General features: G+C 39.6%; 1 protein-coding gene across 5 annotated transcripts in view; it reads right to left on the bottom strand.

The window, feature by feature from the left end:
* Positions 1 to 25405, bottom strand: part of bcas3 (BCAS3 microtubule associated cell migration factor) — a 928098-nt gene that overhangs the window by 852222 nt on the left and 50471 nt on the right. For all 5 annotated transcript variants that reach the window (XM_073053122.1, XM_073053127.1, XM_073053125.1 and 2 more), the window contains exon 6: positions 3558 to 3639. In XM_073053122.1, the coding sequence (XP_072909223.1) occupies positions 3558 to 3639 (82 nt within the window). The remainder of the gene's footprint in view (positions 1 to 3557; positions 3640 to 25405) is intronic.

Below are 25405 nucleotides of genomic sequence, written 5' to 3'. Positions count from 1 at the left end.
ACCATGGACTTTTAATTTAGGTACCAGCCACATGTGACACCTTGTTAAATGTGAAAGACATTAGAAGACATTAACTGCTGAGTGGTTTAAGCATTTTCTGTTTTTATAAACGTGTGCCTCACACTAACAAAAAGTTGAAAGCATGAATGTGATTCACATCTGAATACGTTCAACCTAATTTCATCGGAAATGATCACCACTACAATGTGGGTAAGATTGATCTCAGATCAGATTTTTCTAGGAAGATTTTCTTCAACGTGCGATGGTGGCAACTTAGACCTCATAAATGGCTCTAGTGAATAAATTGTCTAAAACAGAAAAGGACTCAGGACACTTTACAATATTGCGACACTTCAAAAACAGCTATGCAACAAATGGAACAGTTTTGAAGTGCAATCATTGTTATGATATAGGAAATATGACAGGCAATTTGTGCACAGAAACCTCCCAGATATAATAATTTGATAATGACCAGGTAATTAGCTGGAAATTGAATTTCACTAAACATAATGCTGCATTTAATACAAATGCCCAAGTGCATAACCTGAACACTGGACCAAAATTTGTTAAAAACTCTTCAGAATCATGCATTTAAGCAGGATGTATGAAGTGCTCGTATGAACCTACGTGCAGCTCAGGGAATTTTACCACACCGCATAACACATCAAACATTAAAATACCACATATGGCAGTGACAGAACAGCTGGATAAAAGATTGCTATAAATCTGACATAAAACACATGGCAGGGCAAGGTGAGGAAGAAGCATTTACCTGTGCATCTGCCAGATCTTTGCTCACTTACTGAAACTATCAATATCCCTTTGTAGCCTCTTCATAACATACTTTGATACCTATCTTTTTGTCATGATTAAACTTTGTAATCCAGACCGTCACCAAGGCCATTCATACAAAATTTTAAAAGCTCAGTCCCTAGCACTGATCCCTGTGGCACACCACTTCTAACATCCAGCCAGACAGAAAGAGACCCATTTTTCATTATATACTCAGTGGTTACTTCAACGGGTACGCTGACCTGTACACCTGCTCGTTAATGCAAATATCTAATCAGCCAATCTTGTGGCAACAACTCAAAGCATGAAAACATGGAGATATGGTCAAGGGGTTCAGTTATTGTTCAAACCAAACATCAGAAGGTGGAAGAAATGTAATCTAAGTGACTTTGACCATGGAATGATTGTTGGTGCCACACGGGATAATTTTGAGTATCTCAGAAATTGCTGATATCCTCGGATTTTCACACATTAGCGCTCACAAAGAGTGGTGCAAAAAATAAATCGCATCCAGTGGGTGGCAATTCTGTGGGCAAAAACACCTTGTTAAATAAGAGAAGTCAGAGGAGAATGGCCTGACTGGTACAAGCTGACAGGAAGGCGACAGTAACTTAAATAACCATGTGTTACAGCAGTGGTGTGCAGAAGAGCATCTCTGAACGCACAATACGTTGAACCTTGAAGCGGATGGCCTATCAGCAAAAGACCACGAAGATACACTCAGGAACAAGAAGGTACCTATTAAAGTAGCCACTGACTGCATTTGCCACTCTTCAATTCATGCCATCGTGTTGCATTCTACACTGTGAGCTTTAATTTTCTGCAATTATCACTGATTATCAAACACCTGGAAGTCCAAGAATAGTACATACTTTATCCACAGCACATTGCACCTTCAATAAACTGCCATTATGAAGAAAGCATGGCATCAGCTCTGCTTCCTTAGAAATTTGCGAACAATCAGCATGTCGTCTAAAGCTCTGACAAACTTCTATAGATGTGTGGCAGAGAGTATATTGACTGGTTGCATCATGGTCTGGTACAGAAATATCAATGCCCTTGAACGGAAAATCCACACAAAAGTAGTGAATCACATTACAATTAATTAAACTGCATTACATTAAGCATCCAGGCCAATTTTCCAATGTGCATGACTTTATCTAGAAATGAATGCTTGAACTATTTATCCAACATAAAGCCAACTCCATGTACAGGTCCACCACGGGTAAAGCCCTCATCACCACTGAACACCACATCAAGTCAAGTCACTTTTATTGTCATTTTGACCATAACTGCTGGTACAGTACATTGTAAAAATGAGACAGCGTTTTTCAGGACCATGGTGTTACATGACACATTACAAAAACTAGAACTACGTAAAAAACAACACAGAAAAATAAAAACAACTACACTAGACTACAGACCTACACAGGACTGCATAAAGTTCACAAAACAGTGCAGGCATTACAATAAATAATAAACAGGACAATAGGGCAGTAAGGTGATAGTCCAGGCTCTGGGTATTGAGGAGTCTGATAGCTTGGGGGAAGAAACTGTTAAATAGTCTGGTCGTGAGAACCCGAATGCTTCGGTACCTTTTCCCAGACAGCAGGAGGGAGAAGAGTTTGTATGAAGGGTGCGTGGGGTCCTTCATAATGCTGTTTGCTTTGCAGATGCAGCGTGTAGTGTAAATGTCCGTGATGGCGGACCATTACGGATCATCGGAGAGACCCCGATGATCTTCTCAGCTCCATGCCTGCAGTTCCTCTACAAAAGGTTCAACAAAACTCGGTAATAACCTATGATGTCATTATTTACATGACTGATGCATGAAAATGTCAGGTGATCACATTGCAATTAATTAATTTGAATTGCATTAATTTTTCAGGCCAATTTTCCAAAGTGGATGATTTTATCTAGAAATGAATGCTTGCACTATTTACCCAACATAAAGCCAACTACATGTATAATTTATTCATGATAAGCATACACAATTTAGCCTAATTTATAAACACTTCTGTAAACCCAGGAGGAAACATTAGCAGAATCCTGGAAAAACTTCTCCAAGCTTCTTCAAAGTTGTAAAATGGGAACCTTTACAATCCACTGGAGAGAGAGTGCGTAGTGCATTGGCTCATTGTTTGACAGCACAGAAACAGGCCCTTCAGTTCACCATGTTCATGCTTTACTTGTCACGTGTACATCGTAACACAAGGTGAAATGTATCGATTTGCGTCAACGACGAACACAGTCTGAGGATGTGCTGGAGGCAGCTCACAAGTGTCAACACACTTTCAGTGCCAACACTGCAACCCTAATCTGGAAGCATTTGGAACGTGGGAGGAAACTGGAGCACCCGGAGGAAACCCACACTGTCGTGGGGAGAACATACAAACTCCTTATAGACGCCATTGGGAATTGAACCTGGATCACTAGTGTTGTAAATCATTACGCCATTTGCTACACTACCATGCTATGATGCTGTTAATATACATCACAAGTAATTGTGCCAGCCGTCCAGTATATCACTGGTCACAGACTTTCAATCAGAAAATTATCCTTCCACCAAAACCCCATCTCATATCATGAAGCCAATGGCTGACCCAATTAGCTAGCTTGCATTGGATCTCATGTGCTATGTATGAAGGTCACAACATCATGTAGCACTGTACAAGAATGTCAAAGGGAGTAGAGTTGTAGCCACAATATTTTGATTACAAGGCACTCACAACTAGTAATAAAGCAAAGCAGCTTTCAATGCTTACTTGTCTGCGGGGCAGGCAGAACTCTTGCTGTCCGGATGGGACCATTACGGATAGAATACAGCTCCTGAGCCTCGCCACTCACCTGCAGAGAGAAACAATAATAGAATCAAATTTTCTGAAAAACTTTAATACATTTTTCTCACTATTTTGATGAATACAAAAGCATTCAAACATACAGTGAGTATGGCTTGCGTACATCAACTGATGCTCCAGACCAGAGCCACTTGTTTTTTATTCTGGGCTATTCGCTCAGATCAAGCACTCACACCATCTTTTGTTGAAATCTATTCAAGCCCCATTCTTCCCAAGCAATTCATCCTGTGGAAAAACTCACTGACCTTACAATGTTTCAACTGTAAAGACCATCTGACTTTCCTTCTCTCTCATCCCAGCTCTCTGCTTGCCACAGTTCACCCATACTACATCTCACAAACCTCTTTCTGCCTGCAATCTCAACTTTTCTAGTGGTTCATAAATACGAGAAAGACTGCAGACATTGGAAATCAAAAGCAACACACTCAAAATCGTGGAGGAAGTCAGCAGATCAGGCAGCATCTATGAAAAAGAATGAACAGTCAACATTTCAGTCTGAGACCCTTCATCGGACCTTTTGTATTGGTTCACGGTTAACTTCACGTTGTCTATAATCTTTGACCAGTGGATGACATGAAACTGATAAGTTGATATTGAATAAGTCTTCAGGCTGCAGTAAGATATCAAAGTTCAAAGTAAATTTATTAACAAAGTACATATGTGTCACCATATACAATAAGATTGATTTTCTTCTGAGCATGCTCAATAAATCCAATAACCGTAATATAATAAATGAAAGTCCGAACCAACAGGGTGGACAAATAGTGTGCAAAAGACAAGAAACTTTGCAAATACAAAAACAAAAAAAATCTCTCTCTCTCTCACTCACTCTCACTCTCTCGAAAATTAGATGAAGAATCCTTGAAAGTTAGCCCATAGGTTGTGGAAACAGTTTATGATGGGATACGTGAAGTTACCTCCTCTGGTTCAAGAGCCTGATGGTTGAGGGGTAATAACTGTTCCTGAACCTGGTGGTGGGAGTCCTGAGGCTTCTGTACCTTCTTCCTGATGGCAGCAGCAAGAAGAGAGCATGACCTTGCTGGTGGGGGTCCTTGATGATAGATACTGCTTTCCTGCAACAGCACTCTGTGTAGATGTGCTCAAACTACACAGGAAGGGTTTTACCCGTGATGGACTGGGCATATCCACTACACTGTGTAGGAATTTCATCATCAGTAAATCAGTGGACTGGTTAGGTAAGCAAAAGTTTAAGTGAGATAAATGTGAAATATGCACTGGAGAGGGCAAACAAACCAAAAGATGGCATAAGGTGGTGAGACACTGAAAAAATTAGATGTACTGAGGGATTTAGGAGACGATGTTCATAGACGACAATGCAGTCAGACAACAGTTGTGCAAATAAACAAAATGATCCCCATTTTTAATGGAAAGTGATAAAATAAAAGACCAATGAGGCCATGTTTGAGTTAGTAAACTGTTAAACTACGTGGAGTTCTGCTCACCACATTACAGGGAGGATGTGACAGCACTTCAGGGAGTGCAGGGAGCTAGACAACATTAGATGTGTGGAGAATGGCTAGGCTGCAACTGTTTTCTTTGGAAGCTATGCAGAGATTGAAGCAACATCTTATATTGTGATTGGACTCAACATAGTGAGCAGGAAGGATCCATTTTCCTCAGTTGGTGGATATACAGTCAGTGGCCACTTTATTAGGTGCAACAAACAAACAAAAAATCCAGTAAGTGGCAGCTCGGAGGGCGAAAACACCTTGTTAACGACAGGTCAGAAGAGAATGGTCGAACTAATTCAGGCTGACAGAAAGGCAACTGTAACTCAAATAACCACAGCTTACATCAGTGGTGTGCAGAAGAATATCTCTGAATGCACAACATGCCAAACCTTGAAGAGGATGAACTACAGCAGCAGAAGACTAGGAACATACACTCAGTGGCCACTTTGTTAGGTAGAGGTACCTCTGAGTGTAGATTTAACCTAATTGCTGAAATTCAGGAAGTTCCAATTGTAACGAAAATGCATAAAATGCACTTACTTAAAGATGCTACTGGTCACTCTATTAAACCAGGTTAAAAATATGTACAAGAAGTGGGAATTTCATGAATGAAACACCAGACTCTAACAATTAGACCCATTTCATAAATAACCGCAAGAGGCCAAGGTACTGAGTGCATGGATTGAAAACTGTGTGTCGGACAGAAAACAAATCTGGAATAAACAGGTCCCTTTCAGGCTGGAGGGATGTAACTAATGGAGGATGCCATGGATTGGTTCTTCAACCTCCATTGTTCACTATTCGTATGAATGATCTGGGGAAGGAAACAAAATGCGAGGTTTCCAATTCTGTTAATGATATGAAAATAGATGGAAGGGCATATTGTAATGAGGCTATTAAGATTCCACAACAGGACATAGACAGGCTGAAATGCTGGTCAAAAACTTGACATAAGGAGTTTAATTGAGGAAGTGTGCAGTCATACACTTCACTAAGAGGAATCAAAAGATGGATTATCAAATTGCAGAGAATACAAGTGACTGAAGTTCAGAGGAGACTAGTGCATGAATCACAAAGTCAGCAAGGAGGTCCATCATATATTTAAGGGAGTAAACAGTATGTTCACCTTTATTAGAAAGACATTACAATTTAGGAATAGGGAGGATATACTGGGTGCTGCTGAAGCTATTAAAGACACACTGCACCCAGACTTGGTCCCATTATCTAATAAGTAAAACAGTAGCATTGGATGAGGTCCAAAGGAGGTTCGCCAGGCTAGTTCCCAAGATGGGAGGGTTCTCCAATCAAAAGAAGCTAGATTGCATGGGCTTGTATTCCTTCAAGTTTAGTAGAACAAAAGAGCAAGAGGTGACCTTACTTAAACATACAAGATCTTAAGGCTATTATATAGGGAAAGTGTTAAGATGTTTTCACTATGAGTGTCACAAATAAGGGGACATACAAACTAAGGAATTGGTCAGTAAATCTCTGAAGTTATCTTTTCCCCAAGGGTGGTAGAGGTTGTATTATTAGATACATTAAGGAGGAGATAGATAAATATATGAAAGATCAAGCAATTGAGAGTTACGGGTAACTGTATTAGAAGATGAATTGAGCCTAGCAAGTTCAGGCATGATCACATCAAATTGCAGGGCAGGTTAGAGGGGCTGAGTGGTCTCCTTCTCTCCTAAACACAAGAGATTCTGCAGATGCTGAAAATCCAGAAAAACGCACACAAAAAGCTGGAGGAACTCAGGTCATCCAGCATCTATAGAGAGAAACGAACAGTCAACGTTCTTGGCCAAGTCCCTCCTTCTGTCCTGTTTTCTTGCATACTATGATCGTCAAGTCATGACACTGTAGACTGAATCATCACTCAAATGCATTATTTAGCCTTTCACTTCAGTACAGGAATGAGTGAAGGAATATGTCCCTGTGGGAAATGTTCAAGCCAGCTTTCTGAATCCCACAATATGTTTGAAAGAGCACAATTTTCTCTTAGGGTCCAGCAGATACTCATCCTTCAGTCAAAACAACCAAAAGCAGATTAATTTGTCAGAGATCTTATTGCTATTTGTAAAATCCTTTGGTGAGCTGTTCTATGTTCATCTATATAACAACAACCCCTTTACTTCAAAGAAATACAGTGACTGAAGTGCTTTGAGGTGCTTCTTATCAGGTATAACTGGTGCCATATAAAGATGTTTTTTCCTGATAACAACAATTAATATTTTGAAGTAACACAACAGTTTGTGAGAACAAAGCGATGTGTATCTCTAATCCACAACTATGACGATAACAGACTCCTCTTCCATCGTGTCAAAATACATGATTTTACCCAATCTCAAAACTAAACCCAAATATAAAGGGGTTAGTTCTAAACCCTTATACACAGAGCCCAAAGACTGTTTTATAACTCTACAGCATTGTTTATCTTCCATCACATATTAAACATTCTCTGACTCTGCAGCAGAGATATACGGCGATACAACAGACACTTCGCACAGTGGCACTTAACTCCAATATGAGTTGGTGTGATTTCTGAATGATCTAATCAACCAGCTCTATGTCTAATGCAACCTTTCATTAGCAACTGTACATCCCCAGGCTGTAGCAAAGGCATACTGGTGGCTTCTTTAATCCCACGTTTCCACATTTTTCCCCACTTTCTTCCTCTCTTTCCAACCTTCTTTCATAAATACAATGCCTCTGGGTTAGAAAGAAAACCAGTAGAATATAGAATAGCACAGGGCTGGAACAGACTCTTCAGCCACAATATCTATGCAGAATATGGTGCCACTTTAGCTAATCCTATCTGCCTGCACACGGTCCATGTCCTTCCATTCCATGCCTATTTGTGTGCCTATCTAAATGTCAGCTACACTTTATTTCCACACTTTCCAAGCAGCCACTACTCTCCAGACAAAAAAACATGCTACATGCAGTAGAACACAAACAGTACAGGCCCTTCGGACCACAATGTTGTGCCAACTTTTTAACCTACTCTAAATTCAATCTAACCCTTCCCTCCTACATAACCCTTCACTTTTCTTTCAAAGTGCCCAAGAGTTTCTTAAATGAAAATGGAACATAGAACAGTACAACACAGTACAATCCCTTCAACCCACAGTATAACCTACTCCAAGATCAATCTAACCCTTCCCTCCATTCTTCTACCATCCATGTGTTTAAGAGTTTCTTAAATGTCCTTAATGTATCTTCTACCTGTAGTGCTTTCCATGTACCCATTACCGTTCACTTTGTAAAAAAAAAATCTACCTCTGACATAACCCCTGTACTTCCTTCCAAAAACATTAAAATTGTGACCCCTCATATCAGACACTTCCACCACAGGAAAAAGTCTCTGGTTGTCCACTCTTACCTATGACTAAAACATCTCTCTCCTCCATTAAAATAACCTTCTAATAACCTATCAGTTCTAATACTCCCTTTTTAAATATAATTTATTTATTGTTCATCATTCATCCATCGAGTTATTTATTTATTTAAATACAGCATAGAATAGGCCCTTCCAGCCACACCACTTAGCAATCTCCCAATTTAATCCTGGCCTAATCACAGGACCATTTACAATGACCAATTAACCTACCAACATCTACGGACTGTGGGAGGAAACCGGAGCACCCAGAGGAAACCCACACAGAGATGGGAACTGAACCTAGCTTGCCTGCACTGTAAAGCATTGTGCTAACCACTACACTATCCCCATGCCAACAAAATTTCGAACGTCGCTGTTTACTATACAAATGCATGTTGTTATTTGTATGGGAAAGACAACCAGAAAAACAAATATCAAAACAATACCACTGCACTAAGCAACACAGATCCAGAAAATATGTGCCACGTCATTTATGGACTAAAGTAGCATCACAAACAAGACCAGAGCATTTATACAGTTATTGGCCACATTATTAGGTACACCAGCTCACTAATACAAATATCTAATCAGCCACTCATGTGGCAGCAATTCAAAGCACAGAAGCATGCAGACATGGTCAAGACGTTCAATTGTTGTTCAGACCAAACATCAGAATGATGAAGAAATGTGATCTAAGTGACTTTGACCCTGGAATTGGTGTCAGACAGGGTCGTTTAACTATCTCAGAAACTGCTAATATCCTGGGATTTTCACACACAACAGTCTCTAGAGTTTACAAAGAATGTTCCAAAAAACAAAAAAAAACATCCGCAATTAGCAGCAGTTTTGTAGCCGAAAATGCCTTATTAATGAGAGAGGTCAAAGAAGATTTGCCAGACTGGCTCAAGCTAACAGGAAGTCGTCAGTAACTCAAATAACCACACATTACAGTAAGAGCAAGAAGAGCATCTCTGAATGCACAACACATTGAACCTTGAAGTGATGACCTACAGCAGCAGAAGACCATGAACATACACTCATGAGGTACCTAATGAAGTGGCCACTGAGTGTATGTAATATTTGTAGTCACAAACGTTTTGTAGTAATTATTCTAAAGGGACTGGAATTTTTCATCTTAAAAAAAGGGTTGCTATATTTCCTTGGCAAGTAGCGGCCAGCACTCAAACGATAAAAGTTTTTCCCATGATTGAGTGAGTAAACACAGACCCAGGCAATCATAGTCTTCCAAGGCAGTACCTCAGGATCAAGACGGACTTCCACTTCTCCAGTTCTGAGGTGCTGAGGTGACTGATGGAATGAATGTAGGAACTACAGATTCTTCTACTCACAAGGCAACTGGTGTCGGATGGGATGGGTAAGTTAGGGTGGCGATGTGCTCTTTCCACTGTTCACCCAGTACTTCTGTGCTGATGACACATTAACTCAATATACTCAGTGCTATCACCAATGCTCTCTCTCCACTATGTTCATTTATGGGCTAGTGGTTCCTAGGAGTCAGTGGGGATGCTGCATTTCTTCGAGAAGGCTTAGAGCAAATCTTTGAATCTTTTTATCCATCCACTTAGTTATCTCATCCCATATCAAAGCTTGGAATGAAGTGTCCATTTCAGCTCAGGCTTGAGAACACGGCCTTTGCACTGCAAATGAATGAGCACAGTTCGGGCCCAAGTATTGTTGGTCTTAGGTGCTATTTCACTTATCATTACCTTCTATATACTTTTGAGATCTATATCACCTGCACCACACACCCAAGAACCAAGATACACTGCAATCACCCAAACTTCTAGAAGCCTGTCAGTCAATTTACAAACAAATTGAAGAGTGATAGTGGAGTTGGTTGCTGGCAGATTTGTCAAGATACTGGTAGATTATTGTTCTTTGACACCATCCCAGAACTGGCAGAACAGAATATGCAATGATATGCAAACATCAATGCCCAGGAAAAGAAATGTCTACAAAAAGTGGTGGACACAGCCCAGTCACCTATAAACAGCGAGACCACAAGAGAGCAGCCTCCACCAGCCAGGCCATGCTCTCTTCTTGCTATTGCCACCGGGAAGGAGGTACAAGGGCCTCAGGTCCCACACCAACAAGTTCAGGATCCCTTCATCAGGCTCCTAAACTAGCACAGATAACTTCACTCACCTCAACTCTGAACTTACACCACAATCTATGGGCTCACTTTCAAGGACTCTACAACTCATGTTCTCTGCATTATTTACTTAGTTATTATATTCTACAGTTTTACCTTCTTTTGCACTTTGGTTGTTTGTCAATCTTTGTGTGTAGTTTTTCCACTAAATCCGTTGTATTTCTCTGTTCCACTGTGAATGCCTGTATATGGTGACACTTATGTATTTTGAGAATAAATTTACTTTGATTTTTGTGCTTTGAGTTTATTATCGTATGCACAAGCACATGTACAGGTGCAATGAGAAAGTCTTCCTTTGAAAATAGTATGTGATAAGGGGCACAGTTTGCAAATTAGCACTTACGCCTGTTACACAGATATATCAGTCTAAATCACCTGCTCCAAGTCATAGAATGAAGTTCAGAAACAAGACCTTTGGTACAAACAACTGAGCCAAGATGACAATGTGATATTCTTGTAATGCCCTCCATTCCAATTCTAACATTAGAACAGAAATCGGCCTACCATATAGCAAGGGGTAGCTTCAACATTGATTTGCATTGAAATTCAATAAAGCAAACTTCCCAAACATCAGATAAATAAAATAAAAACAACTTCCTTCTTTGAGCCTGGAATCACAGTAAATTGAGAGCAATGACATGGCAGTTTTGCTCAGTAAGTTGCAAATCAAACATACGCCAGGGCGTAATTATCAGGTCAATAATCAATGCATTGTATAAGAGAGAGAGCGAGAGAGGAAGCCATAGTTTTATGTTAAAAATGTCATGCCAAGTGATTAATAAAGTATTGCACACAAAATGCTGGAGGAAATCAGGCAGGTCAGACAGCATGCATGGAAATAAATAAAAAGTCATTGCTTCAGGCCGAAACTTTCATTCAGGACTGATAAGAAAGGAGAAAGATGCTAGAATAAAAAGATAGGAGGGAGGGGAAGGCAGATAACTTGAAAGTGATAGGTGAAGCCTGGCAGGTTGGAAAGATAAAAGACTGGAGAGGAAGGAATCCTATAGGAGAGGAGAGTGGACCACAGGAGAAAGGGAAAGAGGAGGGCATCAGGGAGAAATAATAGGTAGGTGAAAAGAGGCAAGAGGCCAGAGTGTGGAATAGAAGAAGAGGGGAGGGGGAGGGATTTTTTTTAAACCAGTGAGAGAAATTGATATTCATCCCATCAATATGGAGGCTATCAGATGAAATACAATGTGTGGCTCCTCCACCCTGAAGGAGGCCTCATCGTGGCACAAGAGGAGGCCATCGACCGACATGTCGGAACAGGAATGGGAATAAGAATTAAAATGTTTGGCCTCTGGGAAGTTCTGCTTTAGGAAGGTGGGGCGGAGGTACTTAACAAAGCAGTCTCTCATTTATGACAGGTCTGAACGATGTAGAAGGGACCATATCTGGAGCACTGGACACAATAACAACCCCAGTGTTACCTCACCTGGAAGGACTGTTAGGGGCCCTGAATGGAGTTGAGGTGAACGGGCAGGTGTGGCACTTTGGTTGCTTGCAGGGATAAGTGCCTCGAGGGAGATTAGCGGAGAGCGACAAGGGAATCGCAGAGCCTGAAAGTATGCACCACCAGGCTCAAAGACAGTTTCTATGCCACTGTTATCAGACTCAGTAATAAATCCAATAAAGATATTCAAATTAATGTGAGAGCAAATAAGAAATATTTGCAATGACAGATGCTTGGAAACCAGAAAACACAGATTTAAGGTAACTGGTAAAGGAGGCAAGGTGACAAAGAATTTTTTTTTCAAAAAACACACACACAGTGTCCTGAACGATGCCTATAAAGGGTGTTAGGAGGAGTTTCAGTAATTATTTTCAAAAGGGAACTTCATAAGTATTTAAGAACAACATGCAGAGCCATAAGGAAAAGACAGTGGAGTTAGATTATTTGTTTGGCTCTTTCAAAGCGCTGGCACAGAGACAATATACTAAACGACCAGCTTTTCTGTGTAGGATTCTATGACTCACTGCTTTTGCAGGTGGCAGCTACAGAAATAACAAGAAGCAACCAGAGGCAAATTGTGAAACGGCTGATGACTCCAAGTGTAGTCCAGATGAGTGGAGAATTGGTTTACTCTGGAGTACTGGGAATAGTAATCGAAAACAAAAGACCAAAATATGACACCAATGAAAATATATAAATATTCCATTATTTTGCAGGCAACAATGCAAATATGCAAATATTTAGCTATAGAAGTGAACCCCTTAGATTTTTTTTTATTTGGAAATACAGCATAGTAACAGGCCCTTCTGGACCAACGAGCCCATACTGTCCAATTATACACATATGACGAATTAACCTAGCAATCTGTTTGGAGCGTGAGAGGAAATCAGAGCACCCAAAGCCAACCCAGATGGTCATAGGAAAATGTACAAACTCCTTACAGACGGTGGCAGGAATTGAACCCAGGTCGCTGACTCTCTAACAGTGTTACACCACCGTGCTGCCCAAAATCAATCTATGGATTTACAGATCTAGCGATATAAAATAAATAATAACAACTTTATTTATAAAGCACATTTTACACAGATTATGTCGTTCAAAGTGCTTTACAATGGGATAAAAGTACACTTGGGAAAATAAAATAACAAATAAAGATAAACATGAAAATAAGACGAGATAATGTTAGTTAAAAGCAAAGTTAAATAAATAGGTTTTGAGCTCAGTTAAAAGTGTCAACTGAGTCTGCATCCTATATAGTTTTAGATATTGAATTCCATGTTTAGGAGCACAGTTCAAAAAAGCTGACCAGCCAACTATCTTTTGAGGCAGATTGTTTAAATTTAAGAGACCAGCGGAAGAAGATCTGAGAGCTTGAGCAAGATTATCAAACGAAAGCAATTCTCTAACGTACTCCAGTCTCAAACCATTTAGAGCTTTAAAAACTAATATGAAAACTTTAAAATCAATTCTTGAAAGATACAGAAAGCCAATGCAAAGTAGCTAGTGCAGGAGTGATATGTTCCCTTGTCCTGGGTATGGTTCAAATCTAGCAGCAGCATTCTGAAGTTGAAATTTGTCAATAGATTGTTCTGGAAGGCACATAAAAATTGAAGTTTTAACTACTTCCATCGTGTGCTATGATGAAAACACTGCTGCATCCAGTAGGAATAGGAACAGTTTACTGTATTTTCACTTTTCAAAGCCTTAAATGATAAAACAAAATTATGAATTATTTTTTTTTAAAAAAGGACTGCATTGATGGGAACAAAATGAAATTTCAAGTTTACACCACATGCACTGGTCAACCAAATGATTTGCCACCTCTGATATTTAAAGTGCTGAGAAATCCTGTCAGTTCACAAATGCCTCTCAGTAAGCAATCAGAACAATCAAGACTCATTGATTCTCTGATAAAAGAACTCCCACACCACACAGAATAAAACTCACATGTTTTACAACATGAATTATGTAATCAGCAGATAAAAATACATTGAGTGGTCAGTTTCATTCAGTACTTCCTGTACAAAATAAAGTGGCCACTGAGAGTATGTTCGTGGTTTTCTGCTGCTGGAGCCCAGCTGTTGTAATACATGGTTATTTGAGTTACTGTCACCTTCCTGTCAGCTTGAACCAGTCTGGTCATTCTCCTCTGACCTCTCTCATTAAAATGGCATTGTCACCCACAGAACTACATTGGATTTTTTTTTTTTTCACACTATTCTAGAGACTTTTATGAATAAAAGTTCCAGGAAATCTGCAGTTTCTGAGATCCTCAAACCAACAATCATTCCCAATGTCAAAGTCACTTAGATCACATTTCTTCCCCATTCTGAAGTTTGACCTGAACAACAATTGAACCTCCTGACCATGCCTGCATGCTTTTATGCAATGAGTTGCTGCCACATGATTGGCTGATCAGATATTTGTATTAACAAGTAGGGGTATAGATGTACCTGATGAAGTCTTGGCTCAAAGTGAAAGCCTCTATTCATGTAAATTCAGGCACTGCTATCTGTTTACTGTGAAGCTTTAGTCAAATTTTCAACATTATTTGCCAGCTGTTTCTCACAAACATTTTATTCAGAGTGTGTTTGTGCGCGCATGCGGCCTCTGTCAGTTGTGGTGGAAATTTATGGTCGCCTTTGTTCAGAGGCTAGTGAGGAAGTGTCAAGTGATATTGTTAGCTTTAATGCAAGTAGGGGAAGGTTTTCTAAGTTTGTTAATCGTCACAGGCTTCACAACTTAGCTGTGCGTGGTGACCACGGAACTACTGCAGTTTGCGGGCTATGATAGCTGAGTTAGGCATGGCAGGTGCTTAATGCAGACGAGACCAGGCATTTTTGGAAGCGTATGCCAAAACGTACTTACATAAGTAAAGATGAAAAGACTGCGTCAGGTTAACTTTCTATGATTTATTATGTTGAATATTACCTTAAATTGATGAAATATAATATGAATGTTGCCTTGTGGTACTGCTTTTGTGTCGTATTGGTATGAAAATGTGAATAAATTACAGATAAAACATATTTAGGAAGCCCTCCAGAACGAATCCCTATTTTCTCCATTTAAATAATTATTCACATCATACGTTTTCCATACTATGCATCGACTGCGAGGAACGTTAGTTTCCAAGTACCCCAAAAATTCATCCTTAATAATAGACTCCAACACTTTCCCATCCACTGAGGTTAGGCTAACTGGCCTATAATTTCCTTTCTTTTGCCTTCCTTCCTTCTTAAAGAGTGGAGTGAGATTTGCAATCTTCCAGTCCTCCAGGACCATGCCAGAATGAAGTGCTTCTTGGAAGATCATGACCAGTGCATCCATCATTTCTTCAGCAACCTCTCCCAGGGCACTGGGATGTAGTCCATCTGATCCAAATGACTTATCCACCTTAAGACCTTTGAGTCTGCCTGCACTTTTTCCTTTGTAATCGCAATAGCACTCACTCCAGCTCTTTACACTCATGGACCTCTGGCACACTGCTGGTGTCTTCCACAGTGAACAGTGATGCAAAGTATCCATTAAGTTCATCTGCCATTTCTTTGTTCCCCTTTCCCCAAATAGGCTCAACCACAAGCTGCTCTAAAAAGCCATCTCACAGGCGTTCAACAAATACTCTCTCTTGCAATCCGACCACCAACCCAATTTTCCCCAATCCCCTTGCATATTGAAGTCCACCATTACAATTCTGACATTACTCTTATTACATGCCTTTTCCAGTTCCCTTTGCAATGTAAACCCCACATCATGGCTACTATTTGGAGGCCTATAAATGATTTCCATAATAATTTTTTTTTCACTCTTGCAGCTTCTTAACTCCAGCTACAAACATTCAACATTCTCTGCTCTATGTCACCTCTTTTTAAAGATGTAATTCTATCTCTTACCAACACAGCCACAACGCCACAACACCACCTATGCCTTCCTGCCTGTCCTTTTGATACAAAGCATATTATCCTTTGATGTTAAGCTCCCAACATCATCCCTCTCTAATTGTGCCATGAGTTTGTAAACCTTATTGCAAATGCTATCCGCATTTAAATATAGCACCTTCAGTCCTGCATTCTTCACCATTTTGAATTTGCCCTTTTCACCATTTTGAATTTGCCTTTGTGGTAATAATGTAACTCTTTGCTGTCTGCACTTGTACCAATCATTGGCTTGTCCTTTCTTACATTCATGTTACACCCATCATCTACTTGTCAACCTGCTGGCTCATCCTCAGCTCTATCATACCGGTCCCCAGCCCCCTGCCATGATAGGCAGGTGAGAACAGGCAAGAGGTCAGAGTGGGGAACAGAATAAGATGGAAAGGGAAGGATTTTTTTTTAACTGTAAGGCAAAATTGATATTCATGCCATCAGTTTGGAAGCTACCCAGATGGAATACAAGGTGTTGTTCCTCCATGCTGAGAAAAACTGCATTCATTGACTCATTTGAACTCCCTGTAACAGAGATATTCCCTTTACTCTTTCCATCTCTTCCCCCAAATTCCCTCCTGGTGAAAAATAATTTATTTTTCCTCTTATTCCCTGTTCTGGCGAAAGAACCCTAACCTGATATTTTAACTGTTGCTTTTATCTACAGATGCTGCTTGACTTGCTGAGTTTTTCCAACATTTTTAAATTGATTTCATGTTCTCAGCATCTGCAGTTTTTTGATTTTCATTTTGTTGATATTTAGTTTTAAAATAGAGGTAGAGACAAAAATAAACATACCATAAATTCACAAAAACATCTTCAACAACTTCCAGTAATAAAAGAAGTCATTTGCTCTTTTAAAAAGGTCATTATTTCTTTCAAAGCACCATCAGGGATTACTTTCTTCGCAAGAGCAGACTGCCACACCGCAGTGCAGGGCCTATGCTTTTTTTTAAATTAAGTGTCATCAGTTTGCGATTTAACCTTCATTACAAGGCAGCAATCTAGTTGATTCAAGTCGTACATTCAAAGTACTTGGGTGGTTTACAGATGTGTTTTTATAATAATTTCACACCATCTTAGGTCTAAACAAGAAAAGCATTTCAGGATATTGACGAAGTGTGGTTCTGCTTAACAGGCTGTAATGTAAAAATAAATATCAAAGAAGTGTTTGAAGCGTCACATTATGGCTTGTGTCAGCTAAGTTGTCTCATATAGAAACTCTTTCATAAAGCAAATGCATTTGCTTATTGTATGTAGTATTTGTGTGAAGTAATTTACTAAAGCAACCCCACAACAAACAGTTCAAAGCGCCACAATTCTACCACATTCAAGTTAGTAAACAAACAGCTAACAGGAAGAGGTGCCCCAAGAACACCCACATCCTCGCTGACGATTAAACTCAGCGTAAACGCACAAAATAAAACAAAGCTTTAGCATCTGTAACCAAAGTTCAAAGTACATTTATTATCATAGTATCTATACTATATACAACCTTGAGATTTGTCTCCTTACAGGCAGCTACAAAACAAAGAAACCCAATAGAACCCATTAAAAAAACGGTCAAACATCCAATGTGCAGAAAGGAAAACCAATAGTGTAACAATAAAAGTAAGCAAATAACATTTAGAACAGAGGTTCACGAAAGTGAGTCCACAGCCAATCCAGGAGCCCATTAGTTGCAGGCCACAGCTTCAGTTCAGTGCTGAGACGAGTAAACCTCGCAGAGCAGCGAGCTGAACACCAGCCCATCTCTCACCTTTCTCCCTGGCACCCTGACCTTCTCAATCTGACTTAAGTGTTTAAAACTGACCAAACCTTTGGGTTGTTCCTGTCGCTTAGACCTGGACCCTGCCACTGCGATATGCTCTTGGGCCCGGACCCCATGGACTGGACTCTGCCTCGCTTCAGTTCTGCTACTTTGAATCACCTCCAAGTCCACTCCAGCAATGGCCAAATATTGGCTCATTCCCCACTCTCAGGCCCGGGCTCCACCGGCTCGATTCAGCCCGTACACGCCTTGCCACAACCATCCTGCACCTTCAAGACTTCAGTTCACACCATAACATTGCATCTCATCTCCAAAAAGGGATGTTACAGGCTATTGATTACATGATGTTTTTGAGAAAAAGTCTGAGTATAAAGTAGCTAATAGTTGCATTTGCTGCCAGCAAGTCGTCGCAGTGCTTCACCAACACCATCTTAAACAGAAGTTTCTTCTTAATCAGAATCGGGTTTAATATCACCAGCATATGTCATGAAATTTGTTAACTTAGCGGCAGCAGTACAATTCAATACATGATAATATTTTTTTAAAAGTAAAAAGTATATAAATGTATATTAAATAGTTAAATTAAAAATAACGCTAAAACAGAAATAATGAAAGAGGGTCAGTGTTCATGGGTTCAATATCCATATAGGAATTGGATGGCAGAGGGAAAAAAACTGTTCTTGAATCCCTGAGTGTGTGCCTTCAGGCTTCTGTACTTTCCTTCCTGATGGTAACAAGAAGAAGAAGGCATGTCCTGGATGATGAGGGTCCTTAATGATGGACACGGCCTTTCTGAAGCATCGTTCCTTGAAGAGGTCTTGGATACTATGGAGACTAGTACCCAAGATGGAGCTGACTAATTTTACAGCTTCCTGTAGCTTCTTTAGATCTTGTGAAGTTGCCCCACCAGACAGTGATGCAGCCTGTCAGAATGCTCCCCACGGTATATCTGTAGAAATTTTTGAGTGTCTTAGGTGACAACCAAATCTCCTCAAACTCCTAATGAAACATAGCCACCGTCTTCCCTTCTTTATAGCTGCACCATTATGTTGGGACCAGATTAGATCCTCAGAAATCTTGACTCCCAGGAACTTGAGATGGTTCATCTTAAGCCATTTTTCACTAATGGGTAATCCACCTTAGACACCTTTTGAAGCTCCCACTAATATAGAAACCAGTTTTCACCAATTCATTTCAATCTGCAATGAAATGCCAAGTGCAATGGGCACCACAACACTACAACCCCTGACAATATCTGAATCACTGTCTTAAAGAAGCAAAGTTAATTCAAAAACACAAGAGTTTTGACAGATGCCGGAGATCCAGAATAACACTCAGAAAATGTTGGAGAAGCTCAGCAAGTCAGGGAGCATCAATGGAGAGGAATAAAGAGTTGACATTTCAGGCAGAGACCCTTCATCAGGACAGTACAACTACAACAATGGCTTATACCAACATGGCCAATTGCCGAAGAGTTTCAAAGATGCTGAACAAGTCCCTTTCATCTGTGTCACCACCCACAGCTCCAATCTGCTAATTAAATTTGCTGTGATACTACACTGATTGGCCTATTCTCAAATAATAATGGAGGCAGCCTACAGAGAAATTGTCAACACCCTGACAGTGGTGTCAAGAAAACAACCTCTCCCTCAATATTGCAAAAACAAATGTGGTTGTGGACTACAGGAGGAATGGAGACAGGCTAACCTCTATTGACATCAATGGATCTGGGGTTGAGAGGGTGAACAGCTTTAACTGAGGTTCTCACGTACCAGCTGTGTGGTGAAAAAGGCACAACAGCGCCTCTTTCACCTCAGATGGTTGAAGAAGTTTGGTATGGGGCCTCAAATCCTAAGAACTTTCTACAGGAGCACAATTGAGAGCATCCTGACTGGCTGCATCACTGCCTGGTACAGGAACTGTACTTGCATCAATTGCAAGACTCTGCAGAGAATGGAGCAGACAGCATAGCCCATCTGTAGATGTGAACTTCCCACTATTCAGAACATTTACAAAGACAGGTGTGTTAAAAAAAAGGACCGAAGGATCAGAGGACCCGAGCTACCCCAACCACAAATTGGTCTAGCTGCTTCCATCCGGGAAGCAGTACCGCAACGTAAAAGCCAGGACCAACAGGCTCTGGGACAACTTCTTCCACCAGGCCATCAGACTGCTTAATTCATGCTGACACAACTGTATTTCTATGTTATATTGTTGTACATACTGCTTAATAAATTATTAGAAATTGCACAATTAAACAGAGACGTAATGTAAAGATTTTTACTCCTCATGTATACGAAGGATGTAAGTAATAAAGTCAATTCAATTCAATCATCGTCAAGTGACACAAGTACTGCTGAATCGCACTAATTCACCAATATTCATCTCACTGAGTTCTTCCTGGATTAATTGTTCTAGTTCTTAGTTGAGCTCTGGTGCAAACATGGGCTAAAGGGTTACATTTCAAACATGAATGACAAGTGACTGTGCTAACTTCAAGGGAATGTGGCACCCCAAGTACTGTATAATTAATGCTGCTGGGAATTACAATGAAAGTTCATCTACTGGCTGGAATTGTACCTCGCAAACAGAAAGACATGCCATGTTGTTGATTGAATTGAATCATCTAAGTCCCATCCTCAGAAGTTCTTCAAATCACTATGTAGGTCTATGTATCTTCAGCTGACTCATAAATACCAAGAAATTGAGATGTTTGCTGATAATAGCAATAGTGCTCAGTTCCATTTGCAGCTCCTCAGAAAATGAAAAATAATAAAATCTGCATGAAACAAAACCTGGATAATACTCAAACAGAATTCTAACCAGCTCCCCTTGATGTTCATCAGTGCCAAATTCCACCCCAGCAACTTCAGTGACAGGGGCATTACCACTGACCAGAAGTTTAGCCTTCATCCATATTAACAATGTGACTGCAAGTCCAAGGCTTCATGTTTTGTGGCTACTAATTCAACTGCTGAAGCCCCAGAACCTTCCCACAACTATAATGGCATAACTCTCCAAATGCATGTTCAAGCGCACCTTAACACTGTTTAAAAAGTTTGACAACACCCAGTACAGAGTACTGTGCTGGATGTACATCAAAGAGCTTTTCAAGCACACTTCTGCTTTTGGACTCTACCTAGTGCAGGTGTAAGGGGGATAAAAGAAAGAAGCTAACAAACCTGCACATTTCTCATCAAAGTCCTGGATCTCCTTATCTAACACCCGTCTCCCTGTGACTACCACATGGTCACAGGGAGAACGTACTAACTCCTTACTGACAGCGGGGGAATTGCGGACAGCGGATCTTACAGCTGGCCCTGTTAAAAAGTCACACTAACACTCCTCAACCCCGCATCCATAATGAGATGCTGAAAGTAAATTGGGAAGGAATTCTGAGAGCTAAAGAGGTGAAAGAAAGGACAAGAGATGCCTGCACTCTGTAAATGAGTCAATGATTTTATTTGCCCTAAATGAATCAACATTGTGAAAGCAGAGTTAACAATTCAGCAAAGGAATGCCCACCATGCAAATTAAAATTACTAAATCAGAATCAAAATCAGGGTTATTATCACTGGCATGTACCATGAAATTTGTTAACTTAGCAGCAGCAGTTCAATACAATACATAATCTAGCAGAGAGAAAAAATAATAAAAATAATAATAAATAATCAAGTAAATCAATTACAGTATACATATATTCAATAGATTTTTTAAAATGTGCAAAAACAGAAATACTGTATATGAAAAAAGTGAGGTAGTGATATATAGCATCAGCTACTGATGCTCCAGGATTACTGGCAAACGAGGTTTTTACTCAAGACGTACAAAAAAGCTGGATGAACTCAGCAGGTCGGGTAGCATCCGTTGAAAGAAGCAGTCAACATTTCGGGTCAAGACCCTTCGTCAGGACCTGCTGAGTTCATCCAGCTTTTTTGTACGTCCTGATTTGACCACAGCATCTGCAGTGTACTTTGAGGTTTTTACTCCCCTGCCCCCCCCCACACAATATTCAAGCCTATGAAATGTCTGTCAACTGCTAAGAAGCAAAATTGTTACATCCCACACTTTTCTTATAACAATTCTCAACCAAAATTGTTAAAATTCACTCAAAACAAAATTACATATTTCAGCAAGGTGGTAGAAGACAGTAGAATGCCATTATTCAGGTTCCCTATATAGGAACTGCCGTAAACACATCAAAAACACTTAGCCATAGAATCTTCTAGCTGTCGACACCTAGTTTTACAGAGTATGAATTGTACTTTTATATTAGGACTTCATGGCAAAAGAAAGCAACTGCAAAAGTAAACTGATGAAAGCATTTGAGAGATTAGGAGAAAATAAGGATTTTTAACAAAAACTATTTACTCCCAAAAAAAGTTGATCAAAGTAATTAATACAAGAAATAAACAAAGTTCAAACAAGTTCAAAGTAAATTTACTATCAAAGTACATATACTACCCTTAGATAAATTTTTTGCAGCCATTCACAATAGAACAAAGAACTACAATACAATCAATGAAAAACACACAAAGACTAACAACTAATGTGCAAAAGATGACAAATTGCAAATATATTAAAAAAAATCAAATAATAAATAATATTGAGAACATGATTTGTAGAGGTTTTGAAAATGAGCCCTTAGGTTGTGGAATCAGTTCAGAGTTGAGGTGAGTGAAGTTATCCACACTAGTTCAGGAGCCTGATATTTTAAGAGTAGTATCTGTTCCTGAACTTGGGACTCAAAGCTCCTGTACCTCCTTTCTAATAACAGCAATGGAAAAGAGTATGGTCCGGATATTCATAAAATATTCATAAAGAGACACGATATTTCTTTTGACTCTTGGTTTGTAAATGGCAAATAGATGTTAATCCGGTCAAGTGCAAGGTGTGTGGTTTGTCTGCCTTCATCAATCGGGACACAGTGCATAAATGTTGTCAAGTTATTTTGCAGCTGTAGAAAACTTTGGTTAAACTTCAGTATTCTGTGTAGCTCTGGTCACAAGCAGATGTGGATGCTGCAAAAGAGGATCACTAGTATATTGCTTGGACTGGAGTGTATTAACTATGAAAAGATGTGGGACAAGCTTGGATTGTTTTCTCTGGAGGCTGAGCAGCAACCTGATAGAGTATATAAAATAATGACAGGCATAGATTGTGTAGATAGCTTCTCAAACATATCAAACAGAAAGGTACAGGTTTAAGATGTCAAAATGAAAATGAGGCATGGTGTTTTTAAAACACGCACACACACGAGTGGTAAGTGCCAGAAAGGGATGACAGAGGAAATAGTAGATACAGATAAGACATCAACATTCAAAATGCATTTAGGCAGATACAGAATCAGGCAGGAAATAGAGGATTATGAGCCACGTTAAAGCAGATGGGATTATTTACATTGGCTGCATGGTTGGTGCAGGCATGATGGGCTGAAGGGTCTTTTCCTGTTCTCTACTGTTTTATGTAGATTCAGGATGATTGAGTTATTATTGCCCAAGCAAGCCTTCAATTGCTCCTTGCTCTGTACTGAAGTATTAACATGGTAAATCAACTAAGCTGATAACATGGGAGCACAAATTAAAAAACTATAGGTGTCAAGGGGTATAAATGTGGTTTAAAAATTTGAACACGGAATCCGTTACATCAGGGGTTCCCAACCTTTTATACAACGTGGATCAATACCATTAAGCAAGGGTCCTGTGGACCTCAGGTTGGGAATCCCTGCTTTACATCATCCAATCAGTATATTGATTTACTAGCTCACCTGAAAGTTCAAAGTATATATATTATTGAAATATGTATACATTATACAACCCTGAGGTTAGTCTCTCATAAGACAGCCATGAGACAAAAAAAGAACCCATTAAAAAAGACCGTCAAACACCCGATGTGTAGAGAGCAAAACAAAACAAATCATGCAAACAATAAATGCAAGCAAGTAGCGTTCTGAACTGAAGACCACAGGCACTCCTGTTCACAGACCCTTAGTTTTGCAGAGAACACAGCAGTGAGCTGAACCAGCCCATGGCTCACCTTGGGCCCCAACACCCTGACCTTTTCAATCAGGCCCAACACCTAAATCGTCTTCAGTTGCTTCAATATGCTCTGAGACCTGGACTCCGCCACCTTAATATGACCTAACCCAACCTTTCCAATTTCCAATTAAATTATCATCCAAACCTTGGGTCCAGTCTCTTCAAAATTCAAGTCCAAAGAGAAGTTACAGGCTATTGCTTGTGATGATCATTTGCCAGAAAAAGAGTGATTAACAAAGTGTTTAATTGTTGTCCCTGTTTCATTGACCACCAGCCAGAAGTCACTGAGATTCACCAGTGCCATGTTAAACCAGAAGTTCAGAACTCTAGGCAGTGCAAAGAGTTAACACTATGCTGCAGGGGAAGTGGAGGGATAGTGGTAGGGATGTTCAGACTTTTATTTTTGTGGACAGGTGTTTAAACTTGAATTGGCTGACCTGTGGGATTGTGGTATTGCATTAAATAATTAAAAAGGAAGATCATCATCATCATCATCAAGTGACGGCAAACATGCGTGACTGCTGTTGGAACTGTCATTGTAACACTGTAGGCAGCCTGGTCAAATGGAAGATGATCAAGGGGTGAAGTAAATTTTTGTTACAGGAGCCTGAAAACACGTATTCAACATTTCAGGAACAGCTTCTTCCCCTCTGCCATCAGATTTCTGAACAGTCTGTGAACCCATGAACACACTCACTATTCCTCTTTTTGCACTATTTATTTAAATAAGTTTAGAGTAATTTATGTCTTGCACTGTACTGCTGCCACAAAACAACAAATTTCACAACATACCAGTGAGTTTAAAGTCACAATAAAACCACAGTCAATGAATAGCTTTTTGGTAAATATGGCCAAAACTTTAATTACAGAGAAAAAGAAAATGGGACAACCCCAATCAGTACATCAGGATGTTTGGCAAGTCGCATAAAATGATCCAAGTTCAAAACTTTACAAATTATACTTACTTTATCCCAGATCTGTAAGAAGGTATTAATCTTAATCTGACTTTCATTAATGACTATTAATGCTTTCAAATGCAGGATTCATCTGGAGTTTCCATTTGTTTTTGGCCATATAAACAATTCTTATGCAGAAAAAAAAATCTGGAAATTAAAGAAATCGAATGAACTTCTTTTGATGTAACGCAACATGTTAAACATGTAAATATGTTCAAGCTTCTTTGAATGGGTCTCGCATCAGCACAATTCTAAAATGTAATACTATATTATGTGGTTTCCAAAACTACAGTACAGGTTTACTCCATTAACCCAAAAACTCAGACTTCAAAGAAATATAAACATCTCGCTATATCAACTCCTCCTCCACATAATCTGTTTACTGAGAACAAGCAGCAGCAGCAAGAATGAGTTAACAAAATAACCAAAGCTAAGTGAAACAAGGATGTATTAGCTTGCACAGATTTTTGTTTATTGGATCTCTGAATATTTCACAAAAGGAAGTCCCAGTGATTTCAATGCTGGGTTGAATACCAATGGGAAATATCAACAGGCAAAGTCACATCCACAATTGACTATTGTTTGAT

Source organism: Hemitrygon akajei, chromosome 8, assembly GCF_048418815.1.
Source record: "Hemitrygon akajei chromosome 8, sHemAka1.3, whole genome shotgun sequence".
NCBI classification, from domain to species: Eukaryota; Metazoa; Chordata; class Chondrichthyes; order Myliobatiformes; family Dasyatidae; genus Hemitrygon; species Hemitrygon akajei.
Note: the sequence above shows the minus strand (reverse complement) of the source record. Positions and strands in the feature narration are given on the sequence as shown.